Source organism: Rhinolophus sinicus, chromosome 8 (genome assembly GCF_057876585.1).
Source record: "Rhinolophus sinicus isolate RSI-liver-muscle chromosome 8, RSI-T2T, whole genome shotgun sequence".
Taxonomy (NCBI): domain Eukaryota; kingdom Metazoa; phylum Chordata; class Mammalia; order Chiroptera; family Rhinolophidae; genus Rhinolophus; species Rhinolophus sinicus.
The window spans coordinates 46,143,662-46,167,579 of NC_142508.1; the positions used below are offsets into that span (position 1 = coordinate 46,143,662).

At 34.1% G+C, this 23,918-nt stretch overlaps 1 protein-coding gene across 4 annotated transcripts in view; it reads right to left on the reverse strand.

Annotated features, from left to right (window-relative positions):
• Nucleotides 1-248: 248 nt before the first annotated feature.
• LOC148757569 (uncharacterized) overlaps nt 249-23,918 on the reverse strand; it is a 64,427-nt gene continuing 40,757 nt past the window's right edge. For all 4 annotated transcript variants that reach the window (XM_088800674.1, XM_088800673.1, XM_074315790.2 and 1 more), the window contains one exon: nt 249-7,527. In XM_088800674.1, the coding sequence (XP_088656800.1) occupies nt 6,503-7,527 (1,025 nt within the window). In that variant the 3' untranslated portion in view covers nt 249-6,502. The remainder of the gene's footprint in view (nt 7,528-23,918) is intronic.

Here is a 23,918-nt window from a genome sequence, read left to right on the forward strand (position 1 = left end):
GAAAGAAAGCAATAAAAAACAGTTGAACATATTAATGTAAAAAGGATATGAATAAGCAGTTGATAAAAGAAAAATATATTGATAATATATAAATTTTAATCGTTAGTGAGAAGAAATATCTCAAAAGTGTCAGTTAAAATGAATTCTTTTAAATTAGGCAGAGAATATTTAAAAAGATGAAGAACACCGGGGTAGGCATATACCAAATATTCAAAAATAACAGAAGTAAAACTAAGGAATCATGGAAGTAGTAATTAGTAAAAGTTTATTGTGCACACACCAAAAAGGCAGTTGGCAAACCAGGAGCACCCAAACCAAAACACAGAATGAGGCTCAGTTGTGTATTGTTATAAAGCAGCTTATATAGTGAGAAAGCAATGAGTGTTTATTCTTCACAATGATTGGTTGTAATACAGGCACAATGATATTGCAGGTTTGGTTCCAGACCACTGAAATAAAATGAATACTGCAATAAAGCAAGTCACAAATATTCTGGTTTCCCAGGGCATATACAAGTTGTTTACACAACACTGTAGTCTACTAAGTATGAAATAATTGCATTGTATCTAGAAGAAAAAAATGTATACGAGGTCTGACAATTAAGTTTGCGAACTTGTCTCAATGTTGCCAACCTTTTTTTGATACCAAAGGGATTACTCATTATGAATTTGTACCAACTGGACAGTTACCAAGTTTATTATTTGGAAATGCTGAAAAGGCTGCGTGAAAAAGACGACCTGCTTTTCGCCAACAATTTATGGCCCTTGTATCATGACAATGCACCAGCTCATACTCACTGTCTGTGAAGGAGTTTTTAGCCAGTAAACAAGTAACTGTATTGGAACACTCTCCCTACTCACCTGATCTGGCCCCCAATGGCTTCTTTACCCGAAGATAAAGGAAATACTGAAAGGAAGACATTTTGATGACATTCAGGACATCAAGCATAATACGACAGCTCTGATGTCCATTCCAGAAAAAGTTCCAAAATTGCTTTGAAGAGTGGACTAGGCACTGGCATGATGCATAGCTTCTCAAGGGGAGTACTTAAAAGGTGACCATAGTGATATTCAGCAATGACGTATGTTAGCACTTTTTCTAGGATGAGTTTGCAAACTTAATTGTCTGACCTCGTAGATGTCCAGCAACTAAAGGATGGATAAATATGGCATACCCATACAACAGGATACTATTCAGCCATTAAAAGAATGACGTACTGACACGTTACAACATAGATGGATCTTGAAAACATGCTATGTGAAAGAAGCCAGATACAAAGACAACATATTATCTGATTGCACTTATATTAAATGAATAAAACAGGCAAATCTATAAAGACAGACCTCATGTAGGAACATATGGGGGAAATAATCCCAAGTAATTAAAGGACTGTATTTAAAGTATCAAAAAAAAAGTGGGTGAATGAATTTTGATATGCTCATACCATAGAATATTATAGTCAAAATTAATGGATTATATTTAACTATCATGAATCTTGGCAACCTAATGTTAAAAAGAAAAAATAAGTTCCTTAAGATTTTATGTAGCATGAAACCTATTTCATAAAGTTAAATTTAACTAAGATAAAAACTAATCTTATCCAAGAGTTCAAGTTCCTGTCATAAATTTTTTTTTTTTTAAATAAGAATTTAAACCTTCTGGATTATAAGGGAATATAATTTATCACTGTAGATTCCATATACAACTGATTATACTATAATAACCTGAACTACATGGACATCTTTTTTTCCAAAGTAAATTTTAACTGCAAGCCTATGTGGAACAATAAAGTTCCTTGTATTCTTTAGTATGGATTCTTTACAATTCCCACTTACCTGAGCACAATGTTAAAAGTCATTCAGTTTATAAAAATAGTATGCAATTTGACTTTTAATGGTCTTTCCCTTAATTCTGATCTCAGATAGTTTGAAGCCAAGGTGGAATAATGATGATTAGCTAAATTATAAATTTTGACCATGACAATAGGGAATCTTCATTAAAACACTAGTTTTAGAAACATGCATCTTTAAGAAGCAGAAGTTGATTCTCACTAAACTGAAAATGCATACCAGTCTCCCAGAAGCTAATGCACAGGCCAGAACCTAGGCTTTGGCACTCTAACATACTCATCTCAGAACAGCAAGGTGATGATGACACAAAGGAACAGACTGTGGGGATTCCATTTGAGTGATGGGTAACTCTGGATACACAGATGGCAGTGGCAGGAACATCAAGAGTCCAGAACCTATAGGGTGAGTAGTATAAGCTGGGGATTCTATGTCCAGCAGCTGCAGTGGTGACCTCACCACACAAGTTCTGTGTCATCACTCAAAGAAAGCATTGTTCCTGGCTCTTTATCTTCGTTCCTCAGCACTCTCAGATTTTCTATGATCAACTCAATATTCTTTTAGTGACTTCCTTATCTACTCAAATTAACAAAGGTAAATCATGTTGACTGTAACCAATATGTTTCCATTAACATTGAAAATACAACAAAGGTGGCTACAGCAGAAATATCTGTGGGTGATAATCATAACTCTGACCTTCTGATTTCTGGACTAATGGGGGAAATAGAGCATTTCTGTTGGTAATGCTTTATTGAAAGAGGTAGCCTGAAATCTGGAGTTAAAATGCACATCCTGATACTATTTAAACTCTACATATTGGAATACATACAAGCAGAGGACTAGGCCTGCAGCAGAGTAGGCATAGAGAATCACAGCCTGCCTGAGAACATGAGAAATTCAGGCTCAAATAAAGGAAGGTAATTGATGTGTTTTAACCCATTGCATCAAATTAATATATCATTTCTCTTATTACATACAAACAAGAGTAGGGATGAAAACAGAAAGCAGAAATTATTCTCAAAAACCAACCATTCAGTCTGTAAAAATGGTGAAAAGAAAAAGTACTGTCCAACACCCACTGTCATCAGGTCTGTAACATGAAATATGACAAGAAAGTTAAATAGGTTTAAATACTGAGATGGGTATATGACTTTATCTGCAGATTACAAAAGATCAAAAGAATCTAATACATTATAATCTATACCCTAATAAAAGATATTAAATTTTCAGATATTACTAGCATATTTTAAGTATTGTAAAGCATTATATTATAAAGATTAGAGAGTAAGGAGGATGAAGAGTTGTCAAAGAAATTTCAAAACATACATGTATTAATGAATAGCTACTCGATGTCAATTGGGAATTTATTTTGGGATACTCTAAAATATATTAACTTTCAAAATACAATCTCAATGAGTTTATTGAAACTGGGTAAAATTCTAATGAAGAAACATTAGTCTCTATTTCCGAATAAAAACTATGTATTAATAATATATATATCGTTATTTCCAAGTAACAAGTTGCTGGAAATTGTTTAAGTCAAACATTGCTGAGAAATAGATCTGAGGATGACCATTTAATATATGATGGTTCTGGCATAATTGGGTTTATTTTCGCATGGAAATAAAGCTGACATCCTGTATCACACCATACACAATTAATTCCAGATGAATTAAAATATTAAATCGATGTGTATATAACACACTCATATAACTACCCTGTTTCCCCGAAAATAAGACCTAGCTGGACAATCAGCTCTAATGTGTCTTTTGGAGTAAAAATTAATATAAGACCCAGTCTTTTATATTATATTATATTATATTATATTATATTATATTATATTATATTATATTATATTATATTAAAGACCCAGTCTTATAGTAAAATAAGACCAGAGCTTATATTTATTTTTGCTCCAAAAGATACATTAAAGATGATTGTCTGGCTAGGTCTTCTTTTCGGGGAAACACGGTACATATATAAAAAATTGCACTCTTTTCCTTTATCCTCTTACCCTCTGAAATTTTCTATAAGATCTTCCTAAGAAACAGAAAACACTGGAAATGTTTTGGAAAAACCTATTTTATAAAAATAAAATAAATAGACAAGAATATAAGAATGTTTATTGCAGTACTACTTTTAAATCTCAAAGAGGAAACAATTTAAAATATCACAAATGGGGGGTAGTTGAATTGGTATTGGTACAAGCATACTGTGAAATATACCATAACCATTAAATCATCATGTATTGACTTGAAGGGAAATCCAAAATGTACAGACAAATTTAAAACAGCAAATTAAAGAAACATGTATAAAATATCATTTATTTTTTGTAAAAATATACTATAATAATTTGTTAACATTTAAGGACAAAGAAACATGGGGGATAAACACAAGGTTCAAAAATTACTCAGAAGAAAATGGACAGAGGGGAAAAGTAAATAAAGGAGGGGACAGAGATACTGATTTTTAAAAACTTACTGACACTGTTTCATTGGTTTGGATGCAAATGCATTATTTCTGTAATTTTAGATGACAAACTTAATGACTTATACTAAGAAAGGATATAAAACTTCATTTAGCAATTTTCATTTTGAGAGTAATGCAAAACAGAACGAAATAGCCTATCTTTGCTAATCCTCCCACTTACAGATATTTTGCTCACTTTTTTTCTCAAATTGATTATGAAATGTCTGTAAAAAATAATGTTAAAAATAAACAAACAAAAACCCCTAACATGGTTATCTAAGAAAAAAGGGCACAGGGAATGATAGGACAGACCTGCAGTAACTTTGGATATATGCTTTTTCCTTCTACAGAATGGTATCCATCCAATCAATGTAGGAAGCTGCTTGATGACCATGAAAATTGAGGCACAGAAAAGGTCTGTCTGAAAACACTAACCTAAACCTAAACTGTGGACCATTTTTTAAAAAATGTTCAGGATTTCTTAATCCAGGACTTTTAGTAGGCTTCTATACGATCATGGCAGTTGAGCAGTTGCAACAGAAATAGTATGGCCCACAAAGGCTAAAATATATGCTATCTGGTCCTTTATGGACAGTTTGCTAATCCTTGGTCTAGAACACAATACTTAATTCCAGTAACACATTTGCCGCTAATGCAAAATTGCAATGGCCTGGCTATTTTTTTCTCTTCAGAGTTTAACTCCTTATTTTTTCATTTTCAGTTGTGTGTATATAACAGGGGGTGCCAAAAAAATGTATACACATTTTAAGAGATGTTAACACTTTGGTCAACGTTGCTCAAGCAGTAGTTCGCCGTAATCAGAAGTGTCTGGATGCTGATGGTAACCACTTTGAGTACCTGTTGTAATTGCAGAAGTCAAATGTGACTTGTATTCATCATTTGTTATCAGTATATATTAATACAGTTTTTTCCTTTCTTAAAATGTGTATGCATTTTTTGGCACCCTCTGTGTATATATACATCTATATATATTATATGTGTATATACACATATATACACACACATACACACACATATATATGTATATATATAATATATATCAAGAATGGGTTATATAACATATATAACAGTCATGCGTCGCATAATGTTTTGGTCAACAACGAACTGCATATACAACAGTGGTATACCATACGAGTACAACCTAGATGTGTGGTAGGCAATACCAATTAGGTCTGTGTGAGTACATTCTATGATGTTCGCACAACAACGAAATTGCCTAACTATGCATTTCTCACAACATATCCCTGTTAAGTGGTACATGACTGTATATTCTATTTCACTGGCATAATGCTTAGAATAAATAAGAAACTTCATGTGAAAAATACTAGAGCTGAATCAAGTCCATTCTTAAAAAAGCTTTATACTTGTAGTTTAGCTACTTTATCTCTGGAAACATTTTTAATCTAAAACTGTTCACATCTAAGAAATTCTGGATAAATTACCTTGTGTTGTACTCCCCTCTCCTTAAATTTCCTTGGGGCCAAGGGCTTTGCACTCCATTATTAAAAACTCCTCTTGAAAGCCTTTTGCACACTCACTGCTCTAGTGTCCAGAACAAAAGTAACGCATGGGCCACTTGATACTTGCAGAGTTGATATATCCTCTTTGGTCTTTTTTTAAAAAATTTAAATTTGAGCTGCCATTTAAAAATCAAGAGCCATCACACACTTAAAAAAGAAAAATGTAGATTTCTGGGTTATCTGGAAGTCAGAAGAGCTGGCAAACAGGGCCTGACTTTCCTCACAGCATCAGTTAGCTGGAACGGGGCACTGGGCATCCTTTTCAGTTACTGTCTCAACCAGGTTCATTTCTATTCTTTTTATACCAACAGTTTACTAATTTCTTTAGACTGAACAAAAGAATTACATTTCAGCATGAATACTCTGATGTTTAAGGTTAGAAAGGTATCAGTTCTATCATTTTCAATATTTGCTAGGTTGAATTCTCTGATGTCAAGAGAAATACAAATTTTACTAAAGGGCTTCCAAAATGTATTCTACTCATCGGGTGTTTTTCCTGCATTTTTCTCATGATGAATAAGCTGCAGACAACAAATAAAATGTTTCTACATTATTTTAGTTAGAGGATTAAGATAAATTCTCTGACGTTGAATAGGTTTAAACTGTAAAAAGTCTTCCCACACATTTCATATATTCTATGGATTATCACCAGTACAAATTTTGATGTTGAATAAGCTGTGAGCCATAATTAAAGGTCTTCCCACATTCCCTATAATCATAAGGTTTCTCACCAGTATGAATTCTATGATGGCTAATAAGTTGTGAACTCTGAGAATAGGCTTTCCCACATATCTTACATTCATAGGGCTTCTCACCAGTATGAATTCTCTGGTGTCGAGTAAGGTCTGAACCAGAACGGAAAGCCTTTTCACATTCCTTACATTCATAGGGTTTCTCACCTGTATGGATTCTCTGATGTTTAATAAGTTGTGAACTCTGACTAAAGGCATTGCCACATTCCTTACATTCATAGGGTTTCTCCCCCGTATGAATTCTCTGATGTTGAGTAAAGTTTGAGCCACTACTAAAGGCTTTCCCACATTCTTTACATTCATAGGGCTTCTCACCAGTGTGAATTCTCTGATGTCGAGTGAAGTTTGAGCCACTACTAAAGGCTTTCCCACATTCCTTACATTCATAGGGTTTCTCACCAGTGTGAATTCTCTGATGTCGAGTGAGGTCGGAGCCACAAATAAAGGTTTTTCCACATTCCTTACATTCAAAGGGTTTCTTGCCAGTATGAATTTTCTGATGATGACTGAGTCTTGAAGGATGTCTAAAGGTCTTTCCACATTCCTTACATTCATGGGGTTTCTCAATGGTATGAATTATCTGATGTGTAGTAAGCTGTGAGTCATGTCTGAAGGTTTTCCTATATTCCTTAGTTGCACAGTATGTCTCTTTATTATGAATGATTTGTTGTAATGTAAAGGATGGATGCTGACCAAAAGTGGGCATGCCTTCATGGGTATATGTTGGTTGACTGAAATGTCCCTCCTGAGAGTCATGTTGTTTCTCAAACTGGCCATTACATTTCCAATCACCTCTGAAACTAGAGCACTGAAGGTCATGTCTTGTAAGTCTTCCCATTATCTCCCACTGGGCTGACTCTATTTCGCAAATTTCCTTCTTCAGAAATAATTTCTTGGTCTCACATCTTGATCCGAGGACTGAAAGAAAATATGAAAGCAATCACTCACATTTTCCTTGTTTGGGAGAAATAAAACTTCAATTAAAATGGAAGAATGAAACTTTTTAAAAAGGATTTTTTTAAAAATGGACTAGAAGAGTGAAGAAACACCACATAGTAAGATGAGGGCAGTAAGTAAGCCATTGGTTTCCAAACACTGTTATAGATCAGAATTACTTAGGGGAGCTTGCTAAATATACAGATGCCTTAGTCTTATCTCCTTTGTTATAGGATTAATTTTCTCTCTCTCTCTGTCTCACATACACACGCCACATATAAAAACATGCCACAGCATGAACTGTAAAGTAAGATAAATGATCATACCTATTTAACAGAGTTATCAGCATTAAATGAATATGTCAAAGGGAAAATTCAAAGGGGTTGGCAAACGATGGCCTGCAGCACTACAACAATTTTTTTAAGTTTTATTGGAACACAGCCACCTTACTCATTTATGTACGAGTTTGTATCTATGTCTGCTTTTGAGCTACAATGGTAGAAGTGAGTAGCTGCAACAGAGATCACATTAACTACAAGCCTAAAATATTTACAATCTGACCCTTTAAGAAAGTTTGTCAGCCTCTGGTTATATCTGTATTGTCCACTATAGTAGCCAGTAGCATATGTATCTATTTAAATTTAACATAATTGAAATTAAATAAAAATTCAAATTCAGTTGGCACTATTCATATTTCTAGTGTTCAACAGCCAAATGTGGCTAGTGGCTACCATACGGGAAATATAAGACAAATATAGGACATTTCCATCATTGCATAAAGTTCTATTTGACAGCACTTGTCTAGATTCAGTAACTGGAGGCCAAGGGTCTCTTTAACAAATGATAAAGAAACAGAGGGTGGCAATCCAGATGGGAGAATACCTTAAGAAAAGTCAAATGTTGAATGACTCTAGCATAAATGGTACATAGGTAGGATTCTTCTGTGGCTAGATATATGTTTGGGGTTTGATGAAAATACGATTTGCCTTGGAATTCTGTGACGTTGACCTTAGGAGAAAAGAACTTAACAGGTGCACAAGCACTACAGTAGTGCTGACCAGCTGATAGGAAGACCATTTGTAGGTTGAAAGAGAATGAATGGGAGGCAGTGTATTGCTATTGAAAGATCAGAGGTACAAGAGTCAACTTTGTGAGTTTTGAACTCATACCCAGTTAATTACAAGCTTTGTTTTCTTGGACAAATTACTTTATCTTTCTGAGCCCTCAATTCTGTCTATCCAACAGGAATGCTAACTAACTCTTATGATCATTATGAAGATTGAGAATGATATATGAAAAGTATTTGGTACAAAATAACTGCTTAGTACTTGAGAGACAGTACTATTAAAGACTTTCTATACAAACATGGGGATGTTAGGCATGTGAAGTGTTTTGAGGAGCACACCATGGACCCAGAGGGAACCCTCAAGCCAAAGAAGTGAAAATCATTCTAGTACCGTTTTCTTTCTCTTCCTCTCATGTAATGATTCAGCATATATTGCCTAATCTAGCTCCTAAATATATCTTACACTCTTCCCTGTATCTTTACTACCTAATAGGATCTCCCTCTCTCTCTCTCTCTCTCTCTCTCTCTCTCTCTCCTGGAATAGCCTCCAACCTAGTTTTCCCACTTGAGGTTTGCAATCTTGAATCCATATCACTAGAATGGCACTGCCTGCTAATGCTCTGCTTAAAATTCTCCAGTGGTTTCCCATGATATTGCTCTTACAATAAAACCCAAGCTCCTGAACATGATCTACAAAGCTCTGAATGATCTGGTTCCTGCCTGCCTTTTCAACCAAATCTCACACTATGCTCCCTTTTGGTTTCTAAGCTCCACCCACAGTGGCTCTATTTTTGCATTTCTTCTAATTCTCCCAGCCCTTAGGCCCTTTTAAGGCCTTTCCAGGTCCTTTTCCTTATGTCTAGAAGGTGATTTCTTTCACTCTTGACAACTACTGCTCATTTTCTAAATCTTCACTTAAAGGTCATACTTTTTTGAGGTCTGCCCTGATACCATTACCAAATTTACTCTCCTTGTAATTCCCGTTTTAACACTGTTCTCTTCCTTAGCAGGATTTTCACAATTTGTAATTTCATATTTTTCAGGTTCATTTAATATCTTTTCCCCTCAATAGGTCTTAAGTTCTGTGAAGGCAAGGAAAGGTTCATTGTCGTCATCAATGTGCAATCAACTCTGAGCAGTTATCTCATACATAATGGAAGATCAACAAATATTTATTGACTGACTCAGTTAGCATGTATACTCCTTAATTAAAAAAAATCTATAAAAATTCTTCTAGAAAAAAATGACATATTCTCTTCAAACATGGCACACTGAATACATTCATTCATTACTGTTCCTTCATGAAGACCCCACTAAGCGATACTAATAAAAGTAAATGAAAAAAGAAATTCCATTAGGACAAAGAGAATGGAAGAGGAAAGAGCAGCAACAAAAAAGCTACAGAGTATATAGAGTATATGGTCCTTTGGTAGAATCCCAGATATTTTCCAAAACTGCAATCATTAGGTACCTTGACAGTAGGATGCGTGAGGGGGTGTAAACAGGGAGATTAATTGAAAATTTCTACAAAACAGACAGACCTCAAATTCTCCAACCTGTTCCATACAACAGGCTGATTCCTCAGTCTGCCATACCCAGTAAACTCCCAGAATCTGGCAGCCAAACTTATTTTATTAATTCCCAGAAAGAAAGCTGAGGACTTCATCATGGAGAAAACCAGCCCAAGAGAAAAGATCTAATAGGTGATGTCAGCCAATAAGCTGTTCTAGGCAGATAATTCTACAGTGACTACCACCAATAAATCTACACATCCTTAGACTCAAACAAGCTCTAATCAGCTTTTTAATGGCAACAGTTTTATATGTGCAGATAGCCTTGCGTCACTAGCTATTTCAGGAAAATCTTAAATATGAGATTAAAATAAACAAAGGGGAGAAAAGAACTCAGGGGAAAAACATAGAGAAACTTTTTCAAATCTTCAAAAGAATTCTTCTAAAAACAACATATAATAATCTCACAAGAAAATGATGTCCAAAAAAAAAATATTCAAAGAAGAAAATATTTTTTATAAAAATTAATACAAGGATTAGAATTTAATAAAATCTTACAGAAAGTACAACATAAAAAGATAGATGGTAAATAGAAAAAAAAATCCTAGGGCTTGGACAAGAAGTTTAAGATCTTAATTATGAGTGTTCAATTACTCAAAAATTTAATGATCCCTCGCTATATGTCAGATATGGTGCCAGGCACTGGATATAAAAAGTAAACAAAGTTTGGAACATAGAGAAGAGAGAAAAAGATAGGGAACAAATGATCAAGAAAATTTCAGAGATTTTATGTTTTCCAGAGTGTCTCAGTCCATGCCCAGCCAAATGAAAGAATAAACCAACATCATGACACTTCAACATGAAATATTAGAACATCAAATAAAGAATAACTTTTAAAAGCTTCCAAAGACATTAGACAGGTCACACAAAAGAATTAAGAACCTGAATAGGTTTTGGACTTCTCAAAAACACTAGATGCTAGATTTTAGAAATCAGTGGAGCAATGCTCAAAATTTTGAAGCTAATTTTTTCAACCTAAAATTACACCTCCGGTCAAATTATCAATCAAACATGAGGGTGAAATAAAAACATGTTCAGACATGTAAGGATTCATAAATTATACTATTTACTTCTCTTGCATACTTTCCTTGGCTGCTTTTGGAAGATATGCTTTAGAAAAATGAGGGAATAAATTAAGAAAGAGGAAAGCAAGAGATACAACAGCCAAGGTATACAAGTGTGTATCTAAGGCATCCAAATACAGAAGAGAATCAAAAGGAATTCAGAGGAGGGAAGTAAAAGGAATCAATAGATGATGCTAAGATAATTCACAAAATGATAATGAAGGGAAATTCTAAAATGACAGCTATGTAACAGTCTCAACTGGGACAAAAGAACAAAGGGTTAGAGGGATGTCTCAGTTAAAAAACAAACCACAGATGCCTGATGTGTCTGAAGAGTTAGTGACAGTTAAACAGAAAACTAAGGGCCTCTCAATGAAGACAAGAATCAACAGCATGGAAAAGAAAAAGATCACGCAAGAAGCAAACTATGACTACAGAACTCAGCAATGCAAACCACTTACCTAGTCATTAAGTGAACTGAATTAATAATGACTTAAGTTTTTACAAAATTGTGATATAATTATGTTTGGAATATGAGGACAAATGGTGTAATGTAAGCTATATGTTCAAATCCCACAGTGAAAAATCAATCATCACTAAAACTAGAATTCCTGGGGGAAAAAAAACTCTCAGAGGAAAGGATAGAAATAGTGACCCTCAAAAATGGTGACAGAGTCATAGGGAAGGAAAATTATATAGGACACCAAATAAATGTAAAATATGCTTCCCAGAAAGAAAATATTGTGATGATACAGAACCAACAATAAAACAAGATTTCCAGCGTCGGCCCGGAGGTTAGAGCTCCATGCTCCTAACTCCGAAGGCTGCAGGTTCAATTCCCACATGGGCCAGTGGGCTCTTGACCACAAGGTTGCCGGTTCAACTCCTCAAGTCCCGCAAGGGATGGTGGGCTTCGCCCCCTGCAACTAAGATTGAACATGGCACCTTAAGCTGAGCTGCCGCTGAGCTCCCAGATGGCTCAGTTGGTTGGAATGCGTCCTCTCAACCACAAGGTTGCTGGTTCAACTCCTCGAGTCCCACAAGTGATGGTGGGCTGTGCCCCCTGCAACTAGAAAAAAACGGCAACTGGACCTGGAGCTGAGCTGCGTCCTCCACAACTAAGACTGAAAGGACAACTAGAAGCTGAGCTGTACCTTCCACAACTAAGATTGAAAGGACAACTTGATTTGGAAAAAAGGCCTGGAAGTACACACTGTTCCCCAATAAAATTAAAAAAAAAAAAGATTAAAAACAAATTTCCAGCGTTGATGAAAACTCTGAATAATAAGATGGTTCCTTTCTGTGCTGAGCAGAATTTACGAAGAAAGTTTTAACTAGCTATATCTTAGTAGAGTTTCTGAGGTTCAAAGAAAAAGAGAAAACTCCATAGAACTAAAAACCTAGATGAATCAGCTCGTAATCTACTCACACATTTGTGGTTAGTGTTGCCCCCCAACAATTCTCTAAAGTTTTGAATAGTCACCAGACTTGAGATATCAGAAGATTTAATACAGAAATCTGGATTTCTGGCTTTTCTTAAAAGACTGGATCTGGCAGCACTGGGCCTGAAATCTCACAGGACAGTTATCTCCTGGACTTCACAAGTGCTTATCCCTTTGAGACAGGGTATATACCGTGTTTCCCAAAAATAAGACCTAACCAGAAAATAAGCCCTTGCATGATTTTTCAGGATGACATCCCCTGAACATAAGCCCTAATGCGTCTTTTGGAGCAAACCTTAACATAAGACCTGGTCTTATTTTCGGGGAAACATGGTATATAGCCTCTCTTTCATTAGCCACTGCCCCCCCACTGCCTAGTCTCACATGAACCCTCAGGCCAGTCTCAATTGCCATGTATATTTGCAATATTGTTTTCCTTTTTTTCACTTCATTCCTGAAGGGTTTTTGCTAGATACAGAATTCTGGGTTGAAAGTTCTTCAGCACAACATTGTTCCACTTTCTTCTGACCTACATGGTTTATGAAGAGAAATCATTCAAATCAGTTTCTATATAAGTAATGCATTATTTTTCTATAGTTTCTTTAATATATTTTTTTGTCATCCATTTTCAGCGATTTGATTATGATTTGTCTGGGCATGGATTTCTTTGGGTTTATCCTGTTTGGGGTGGCTGAGCTTCTTGAATTGGTATATCTTTCACTAAATTTGGTAAATCATTATTTTTTCAAACTTTTTCTTTCAGTACTAAACTTTCTCTTCTCCTTCTGGGGCTTTAATGACAAAAATGTTAAACCTTTGTTGTTATCCCAATGTCCCAAGGTTGTATTCTTTTTGTTTTCAATCTTTTATTGTTATTCATATTGGCTAATATACTTTGATCTACCTTCAAGTTCACTAATTTTGCTCCATTATATCCATCCTCCCAATGAGTCTATCCAGTGAGTTTTTAAGATTTTGACCACTGGATTTTTCAGTTCTAAAATTTCCATGTTGTTTTATATCTTTTATTTTTTAATTGGATTGTTTGGGCTTTTGGTATTGCATTACATGGGTTCTGCAGATATATTTTTAGCTATTAAACCCTTATCAGATATGTGATTTGAAATGTTTTCTCCCATTCCATAGTTTGCCTTTTCATTTTGTTGGTTTCAATTGATGTGTAGAAGCTTTATAGTTTGAAGTAGTCCCACTTATTTATTTTTACTTTTGCTGCCTTTGATTTTGGTGTCAAACCCAAAAAATCCAAGGCTGATGTCAAGCAGCTTACTGCCTATGTTTCCTTCTAGGAGTTTTATAGGTCTAGGAGTTTCCTTCTAGGAGTTTTATAGGTTTCACAGGTCTTACATTCGAGTATTTAATCAATACTGACTTGATTTTTTGTGTATAAGTTAGTGGTCCAGTTTCATTCTTTTGCATGTTAGCTCAGTTTTCCCAACACCATTTATTAAAGACACTGACCTTTTCCCATTGTATATTCTTGGATCCTTTTTCATAAATTTATTGCCTATATATGTACGGGTTTATTTTTGGGCTCCTTATTCTGCTCCATTGATCAGTGTGAGTTTTAGTTGACCCTTGAATAACACAGGTATTAGGGGCGCCACCCACCCTATCAGTTGAAAATCTGTGTATAATTTAAGTTGGCCCTGTACCTACAGGGATTCCCAACCATGGTTCAGAAACACAGTTAACCCTTGAACAACAGCAGGTTTGAACTGCACTGAATCACTTAAAGATTTATGTAGTACAAAGGTCCACTATAGTTTAAAATCAGGAAGTATGATGTCTCTAGCTTTGTTTTTCCCAGAATTTGCTTTGGCAAGTTCAGGGTCTTTTGTGGTTACATACAAATTTCAGGATTGTTTCTATTTCTATGAAAGTTGCCATTGGAATTTTGATAGGGATTGCACTGAATTTGTAGATTGCTTAAAGTAATATGGGCATTCTAATAACACTAATTCTTCCACTTCATGAGCATAGAAAATCTTTCAATTTCTTTGTGTCTTCTTCAATTTCATTCATTGATGTCTTATAGTTTTCGGTGTACAGTTCTTTGACCTCCTTGGTTATATTTACTCCTAGGTATTTTTTTTTTTTTTTTTTTTTTTTTTTTATAAAATAGAATATAATGTAAACGGGATTTTAAAAACAATTTTTTTTCTGAGTATTTATTATGAGTGCATAGAAACACATCTGATTTTTGTATATTGATTTTGTATCCCGCAACTTTACTGAACTCATTTATTACTTCTAACAGTTTTTTTGGTGGAGTCTTTAGGATTTTTTATATGTAATGTCATGCCATCTGCAAATAGAGGTTTTTACTTCTTCCTTTCCAACATGGATGACTTTTATTTCTTTTTCTTTCCTAACTGCTCCGGCTAAGACTTCCAGTACCATGTTGAATAAGACTGAAGACAGTGGGCATCCCTGTCTTATTCCTAATTTTAAAGGAGAAGGTTTCAGCTTTCACTGTTGAGTATAATGTTAGCTGTGGGCTTATCATATATGGCCTTTATTGTGCTGAGGTATGTTCCCTCTAATCCCACTTTGTTGAGAGTTTTTATCATGAATGTATGCTGAAAAAACTCAAGATTTTAAATCAAACTTTACTTAATGTAATTTTAAAGTTCATATGGAAGATCAAAACAAGTATAACCAAATACTTCTGAAGAGAAAGATGGAGGGATCAGTCCCACAAGAGAACAGAACGTTTTATAAAAGAATAATTAGGACAGGGATAGATAAAAAGGCCAGTGGAACAAGAGAGACTTATGTATACCGGGAATTTTACTGTGACAGATGGATTATTGTGGATCAGTAGAAAACAAATGGACTTTTTATTTAGTAGGGCAAAAATAATTTTGTTTTCTATATGGAAAACAATTACAACTGATCTCTATTTCACACTCTAATCAAAAAATAAAACATAAGAGAAAATTGGGCTAGGGAAAGTCTTCTTAAGACCCCAAAGATGTGAAGTATACAGGAAAAAAAGTAGAATTTTTAATAAACTATATATAATTTAACTGTTAAATATATAATTTAACCACACTAACACAGAGAATTGCTGTTCATCAAAAAAAGATACAAAGAAAGTGAATTAAAAACCTACAACTAGAAAAGATGTCTATAAAACATGTTACTGACCAAAAATTAGTATCCAGGAAATATATAAGAAATTCCTCCAAATCTTAGGAAAAAGACAAGTAGCCTAATACAAAAATGATCAAAGTGGCATTACACAGAAGAGACTAGTGGTGAAATAATATATGGAAAGGTAATCATCAATAGTAACCAGGAAACTTTAATTTAAAACAGTGAAATAAGGTTTTATACTCATCAGATTGTTTTAAAAAATGAAAAAAATCTTACAATATCAATTACAGGGAAAGATGGTGATACAAACACTTGGAAAATATTCTGGCATTACCTCGTAAAGCTGAATAAGCATGTATGCCAAGACCCAGCAATTATATTCGTAGGCATAATTCCTAGCAAATATCTCACATATGCAAATCTAGGAATTTACATGTTATATACAAGTCATATCGGGTGTAAAATTATACCTTATAAATAACTATGCTATTTTTTTTTTAAATAACAAAATTAATGGATAGGTTGAAGAGCCAAATGGTCACAGCTAAAGTATGCATTAGTGAATCAACACAAATTAAACCATACAAATCTATGTAAAGGCAGGATAAATGAAAAAAAAGATGAAAAGTGAAAGATGTTGGAGATGATTCAAATGGTCTAATGTCTGTTTAATAGGATATTAAGAGAGAAAAGAGGAAATGTTAGCAAGGTAATGTTAGAAGTGATGATTGCCAAGGATTTCCTATCACCAAAAATGACGCACCCTCAGATTGAAAAATATACCAGAAACAAAATATGGGGGCAATAAAGGTAACCAAACCTAAATATATTACAGTAAAAATTTAGCCCATTAGAGGAAAAGATGATGAAGGAGCAATAATCATACATCAAGAATAAAACATAGAAAATACCTTCACGGTGTTATGGTAAGCAAAGATTTCTTAAACAGAACAAAATGTACAGAGAGTATGCTTCTGTTTATGTAAGAGTCAAAAACAGGTGAAGGAAGAATTTCTTACATAAGACCCAACAGTGTGAAGCACAGACACACACACAAAAACCCAATAAATTTGACCAAAATTAAGAACTTCTATTCACAAAAAGTAACCATAAAGAGAGCTAAAAGAAAATTGAGAAGACATTTGCAATTAGTACAACATGGAATATACTCATAAGAAAAATATATAAATAACTCTTACATATCATTAAGAAAAATACAGAGGTGACAGAAATATAGAAAAAAAGCTGTCAACAAATAATTCACTAAATAAATTTTAAAAGATCAATAATGATATGAAAATGCTTTCAAACTTATCAATAAAAAGGGAAATGCAAATGAAAACCACACTGAAGTATTATTATACACTCACCAATAAGTGAAAACCAAAGTTTGATAATTCCATAGGTAAGGAAGCATGTGAAACAATAGGAGCTCTCATATACTACTGGTGGAATTGTAAGCTAGTGTAGGCATTAAACACCCAATCAGAACAGAGAAAAGAAAAAAGAATCCAAAAAAAAATAAGGATGCTAAATGATCTCAGTGAGAATTTCAACAGAGATAGGAAATAAAAATAGAGATAGAAAACATAAAAAAGAACCAGTCAGAAATTAAGAACATGATACCTAAAATGAAGAATACATTAAAGGGAGCCAACAATAGATAAGATGAAGCAAAGGACTAAATCAGCAATTTGCAGGATAAGATAGCAGAACACACCCAATCATAACAGCAAAAAGAAAAAAAAATTCAAAAAGATGAGATTAGTTGAGGGGCAACATCAAGCATACCAGCATTCGCATCCTAGGGGTACAAGAGGAGACGAGAGAAAGCAGAGATTGAAAATCTATTTGAAGAAATAATGATGGAAAACTTCCCCAACTTGGTGAACGAAATAGACATAAAAGATCGGGAAGCACAGAGTCCCAAACTAGATGAACCCAAAATGGCCTAGAAAGACACATCATAATTAAAATGCCAAAGGTTAAAGACAAAGAGAGAATCCTAAAAGCAGCAAGAGAAAAGCAGTTTGCTACCAACAAGGGAACTCCCATAACTATCAGCTGATTCCTCAACAGAGACTTTGCAGGTCAGAAGGGATTGGCACAAAATATTCAGTGATGAAAAGCAAGGAACTACAGCCAAGATTATCCTACCTAACAAAGCAATCATTTAGAATCAAAGAACAGATAAAGAGCTTCCCAGACAAGAAAGCGCTAAAGGAGTTCACCACCACCAAACAAGTATGGTAAAGGGACTTCTTCAAGAAGAAGAAAAAGAGATTAAAAATATGAATAATAAAATGGCAATAACTACACAGCTATCCATAATTACTTTACATGTAAAGGGATTAAATGGTCCAATCAAAAGACACAGGGTAGCTGAATGGATACGGAAAAAAAGACTTACATATGTTGCCTATAAGAGATTTGGTTCAGATCGAAATACACACACAGACTGAGAGTAAAGGGATAGAAAAAGATACTTTATGCAAATGGAAATGAAAAAAGATGGGATAGCAATACTTTTATCAGACAAAACAGACTTTAAAACAAAGGCTACAACAAAAGACGAACACTACATAATGATATAGAGATCAATGCAGAGTAGCATATAACTCTTCTAAACATTTACACACCCAACGTAGGAGCACTTAAATTTATAAAGGAAACATTGACAAACATAAAGGGAGAGATCAACAGTAATACAGGCATTGTAGGAGACTTAAACATCCTACTGACATAAATGGATAGATCTTCCAGACAGAAAATCAAGAAGGAAATAGCAGTCTTAAATGACACGAGACTAGATGGATTTAACTGATGTTTTAGAGCATTTCACACCAAAGCAGCAGTCTTTTCCAGCACACACAGAACATTTTCCAGGATAGACATGTTAGGCCACAAAACAAGTCTCAATAAATTTAAGACGACTTAAATCATATCAAGCATTTTCTCCAATAATAATAGTATGAAACTAGAAATCAGTAACAAGAAAACTGAAAAACACAAAAACACATGGAGGCTAAATAACATGCTAGTAAACAGTGAATGGGTTAACAACGAGATCAAGGAAGAAATCAGAAGACAGCCTAAGTCAAATGAAAATAAAAACACAACAACCCAAAATCTATGGGACACAGAAAGTAGTTCTAAGAAGGAAATTGATAGATATACAGGCCTACCTTAAGAAATAAAATAAAATAAAAAAATCTCAAATAAACAATCTAACCCTACCCCCAAAAGGAATTAGAAAAAAGAACAAAGCCCAAAATGAGTAGAAGAAAGGAAATAATAAAGATCAGAGCAGAAATAAACAAAATAGTCTAAAAAAAAAAATATATATATATACATATATATATATATATATATATATATATATATATATATATATATAATGAAACAAAGAACTGGCTCTTTGAAAAGATAAACAAATTGATAAACCTTTAACCAGATTCATCAAGAAAAAAAAGAGGACCCAAATAAATAAAATCAGAAATGAAAGAGAAGTGACAAATGACACCACAGAAACAAAAAAGATTATAAGACAATACTACAAACAATTATATACCAACAAATTGGAGACGCAGGGAAGAAATGGATAAATATCTAGTAACATACACTCCTCCAAGACTGAGTCAAGAAGAAACAGAAAATCTGAACAGAACAATAACTACTAACAAAAGCAAATCAGTAATCAAAAACCCCCAACAAACAAAGTCGTGGACTGGATGGTTTCACAGGTAAATTACAACAAACATTCAAAGAATTAACACTTATTCTTCTGAAACTATTCCAAAAAATTCAAGAGAAGGGAAGGCTCTCAAGCTCATTTCACGAGGACAGCATTACCCTGATTTCAAAAAGACCAAAATATCACTAAAAGAGAAAATTCTAGGCCGATATCCCTGATGAACGTAGATGCAAAAATTGTCAACAAAATATTAGCAAACAAAATTCAGCAATACATTAAAAACATCATACAACACAACGAAGTAGTATTTATTCCAGGGATGCAAGGTTTGTTCAACATACACAAGTTCATTAACATTATATACCACATAAACAAAATGAAGGATAAAAATCATATGGTCTTATCAACAGATGCAGAAAAAACATTTGACAAAATCCAGCATCCATTTATGATAAAAACTCTGCAAAGTTTGGAGGGAATGGAGGGACTATATCTCAACATAATAAAGGCCTTATGACAAATCCATAGCTAATATCATACTCAACAGTGAAAAGCCAGAAGTGTTTTCTTTAATCAGGAAGAACACAAGGATATCCACTTTCACCACTTTTATTCAAAATAGTATTGGAAGTCCTAGCTACAGCAATGAGAAAAAAAATAAAGGCCATATAAATTGGAAAGGAAGTAAAACTCATTATTTACAGATGACATGATACTATATATAGAGAGAACCTTAAAGATTCTACCAAAAAAAATTAGAACTGATAACTGAATTCAGTAAAGTCGGACACAAAATTAATATTCAGAAATTGCTTGCATTTTTATACATCAGAAACAAACTATCAGAAAACGGAATTAAGAAAACAATCCCCAAAAGAACAAGACAAACAACTGAAAAACAAAAACTCATAGACGTAGACAATAGTTTAGGGGTTACTAGAGGCTAAGAAGGGGAATGGGGGGAGTGGGGCTCTATAAGAGGGTAAACGGGGTCTAATATATGGTGATGGAAAGAACTGACTCTGGGTGATGAACACACAGTGTAAAACATAGATAATGTATTACAGAATTGTACACTTGAAATCTATGTAACTTCACTAACAATTGTCACCCCGATAAACTTTAAAGAAGAAAAAAAATCCCATTTATGATTGCATAGAAAGAAAAATATCTAGGAATAAATTTAACCAAGGAAGTAAAAGGTCTGTACTCAGAAAATTATAAGACATTAAAGAAAAATTGAAGAAGATAAAAATAAATGGAAGCATATATTGTGCTCATGAACAGGAAGAAATAACATCGTTAAAATGTCCATACTACCCAAAGCAATCCATAGACTCAATGAAATCTCTATCAAAATACCAATGGCATTTTTCACAGAACTAGAACAAATAATCCTAAAACTTATGTGTAACCACAAAAGACCCCAATATACACAGAAGTCTTGAGGAAGATGAAAACTGGAGTCATCACACTACCTGATATCAAACTATACTAAAGGCTATCGTAATTTAATGGCATGGTACTGGTATCAAAACAGACAAATGGATCAATGGAACAGAACAGAGAACCCAGAAAGAAATCCATGCCTATATGGTTATTTTATCTATGACAAAGGAGGCAAGACGATACAGTGCATTAAAGACAGTCTATTCAATAAATGATGTTGGGAAAACCAAACAGATACATGCAAAAAAATGAAAGTGAACCACCTTCTTACACCATATACAATAAACTCAAAATGGATTAAAGACTTAGATGTAAGACCCAAAACCATAAAACTCCTAGAAGAAAACATAGACAGTAAACTCTGACATTGCTCTTAGTAATACTGTTTCGTAGGGCAAGGGAAACAAAAGAAAAAATAAACAAATGGGACTACATCAAACCAAAAAGACTTTGCACAGCAAAGGAAACCATCAACAAAATGAAAAGACAATATAGCGACTGGGAGAAGATATTCATCAATGTAACATATGATAAGGGGTTAATATCTAAAATTTACAAAGAACTCATATAACTTAACACCAAAACAACAAACAATCAAATTAAAAAATGGGCAGAAGACCTGAACAGACATTTCTCCATAAAGGACATACAGATGGACAATAAACATATAAAAAAGGTGCTCAGTGTCACTAATCATCAGAGAAATGCAAATTAAAACCACAATGAGATATGACCTCAGACCTATCACAATGGCTATCATCAATAAATCAACGAACAAGAGTTGGCAAGGATATGGAGAAAAGGGAACCCTCATGTATTGTTGGTGAGATTGCAAATTGGTGCGGTCACTATGGAAAATAGTATGGAGGTTCCTCAAAAATTTAAAAATAGAACTACCTTATGACCTAGCAATTCCACCTCTGGGTATTTATCCAAAGAAATCCAAAACACTAATTCCAAAAGATATATGCACCCCTATATCCACTGCAGCATTATCCACAATAACCAAGATATGGAAGCAACCAAAGTGCCCATCATTAGACAACTGGATAAAGAAGATGCGGTACATATATACAATGGTACATTACACTAAGCCATAAAAAAGAATGAAATCTTATTATTTGCAACATGGATGGACTTGGAGGGCATTATGCTAAGAAATAAGTCAGATAGAGAAAGGCAAATAACATAAGATTTCACTTACATGTGAAATCTAAACACAAAGCCAATAAATAAATGAAACAGAAAAAAACTCAGAGATACAGAGAATAAACTGATGGTTTCCAGATGGGACAGGAGTTGGGAGACTGGGAGAAAAATGTGAAGGGATTAAGAAGTACAAATTGGTGTTACAAAATAGTCATGGGGACGTGAAGTACAGCATAGGGAATATAGTAAATATTACTATAATCACTATGTATGGTGCAAGGTGAGTAGTGGACTTACGGGGGGAACACTTCATAAATGATGTAAGTATCTAATCTCTGTGTTGTACACCTGAAACTAACAAAATAATATTGAATATCAACTGTAACTGAAAAATAAGGAATAAGTAAAAGACCTCCCTCCCTGGGCAAAGCCATATGATAGCCAACCTTCTAGCCCCATGAGAATCTAGCAGAGCACTCTGCTCTCAAGGGGCACTCCATAAAATGCTGAGAATGACACAGCTCTTCTTCCCTCACCGTTTGGTTATCTTTTCTTAACAGTAACCTAACAATAAATCTGCATAGAAAACCACCAGCCCAAAAACAGCTTATCCTTCAATATTACCATAAGACCAGCTTACCATTTACTTGTCAAGAAATGAAATAAGAAAAGAAAATCAAATAAAATTAAAAAGCTTCTACCTCAAGCCCTCAAAAATGCCTTGCAGAACTGGCACTGGCAGAAGAGTTCTTTAGTCAAGAAAAAAAATGTGATCATAACAAAGCTACGCCAAGACAGATAAAAACAGGCTCCATAGGAATGTGCCTGAAATCAAGAGTCTCGTAGGTTTGTTGAAGATTATGGCCACCTGCCCTCCTATAGCTTCACACTTGGTATCAGTACTGAAGAAGGGCAAAAAAGAGGAACTGGGGAAAAAAAGTAAATTGAAAAATAGGCAGCTAAAGATGTTATGTCTTATAATCCATTCTTTTCTCTCCTAGTCCTAAAACGCAGAAAATGTTCATAATAGTTAACTGTAAAAAACTGGAAACAACCCAACTATCTATAAACAATAAAACTGATAAATCTCTCCTAGTCCTAAAACACAGAAAATGTTCATAGTAGATAGTTAACTGTAAAAAACTGGAAACAACCCAACTATCTATAAACAATAGAACTGATAAATTGTAGTATAATTATCATTCAAACTGATAAATGAGTAATTGTAGTATATTCATTCCATTCACATAATGGAATGCATCAACTATGACTGCAAACAGGTCTGAATCTTAAAGCAAAATGCTCAATAGAAAAGCAAGGTACAAAAAAATATATATAGTATGATTCCATGTATATAAAATTCAAACCCAAGTAAAACTGCATTGTTGTGGGTGACACTCAAGCGGCAAAACTATGAAGGGACATAAAGATATTGTGGATACAGAGATCTTTGTTGGTAGTGCTGCAGTTCTTGACCTGGGTGATGATTCCATGAGAGTTCAATTCATAATTGTTTGAACGTGCACCTATAGTTTGTGACTTTTCTGTATTTGTGAAAATTTGCAATAAAAAGAATTAAAATATATTAATTCTCTATTAGGCATATCTCTGTAGGCATTAAGTGGATAGATGAATCAAAGAAATAAAAAAAGAGGCCCTGAAATACAAACTAACCAATCAGAACTCATTACTGAATAGGTGGATAAAACAATGACAAAATAAGCAGGTGTTAAATAAATGGTACCGTAATAAGGTGTGTGTATGTGTGTGGGGGATAAGTTATTTGGACTCTCAATTGATATCTTACTGCAAAAGAAA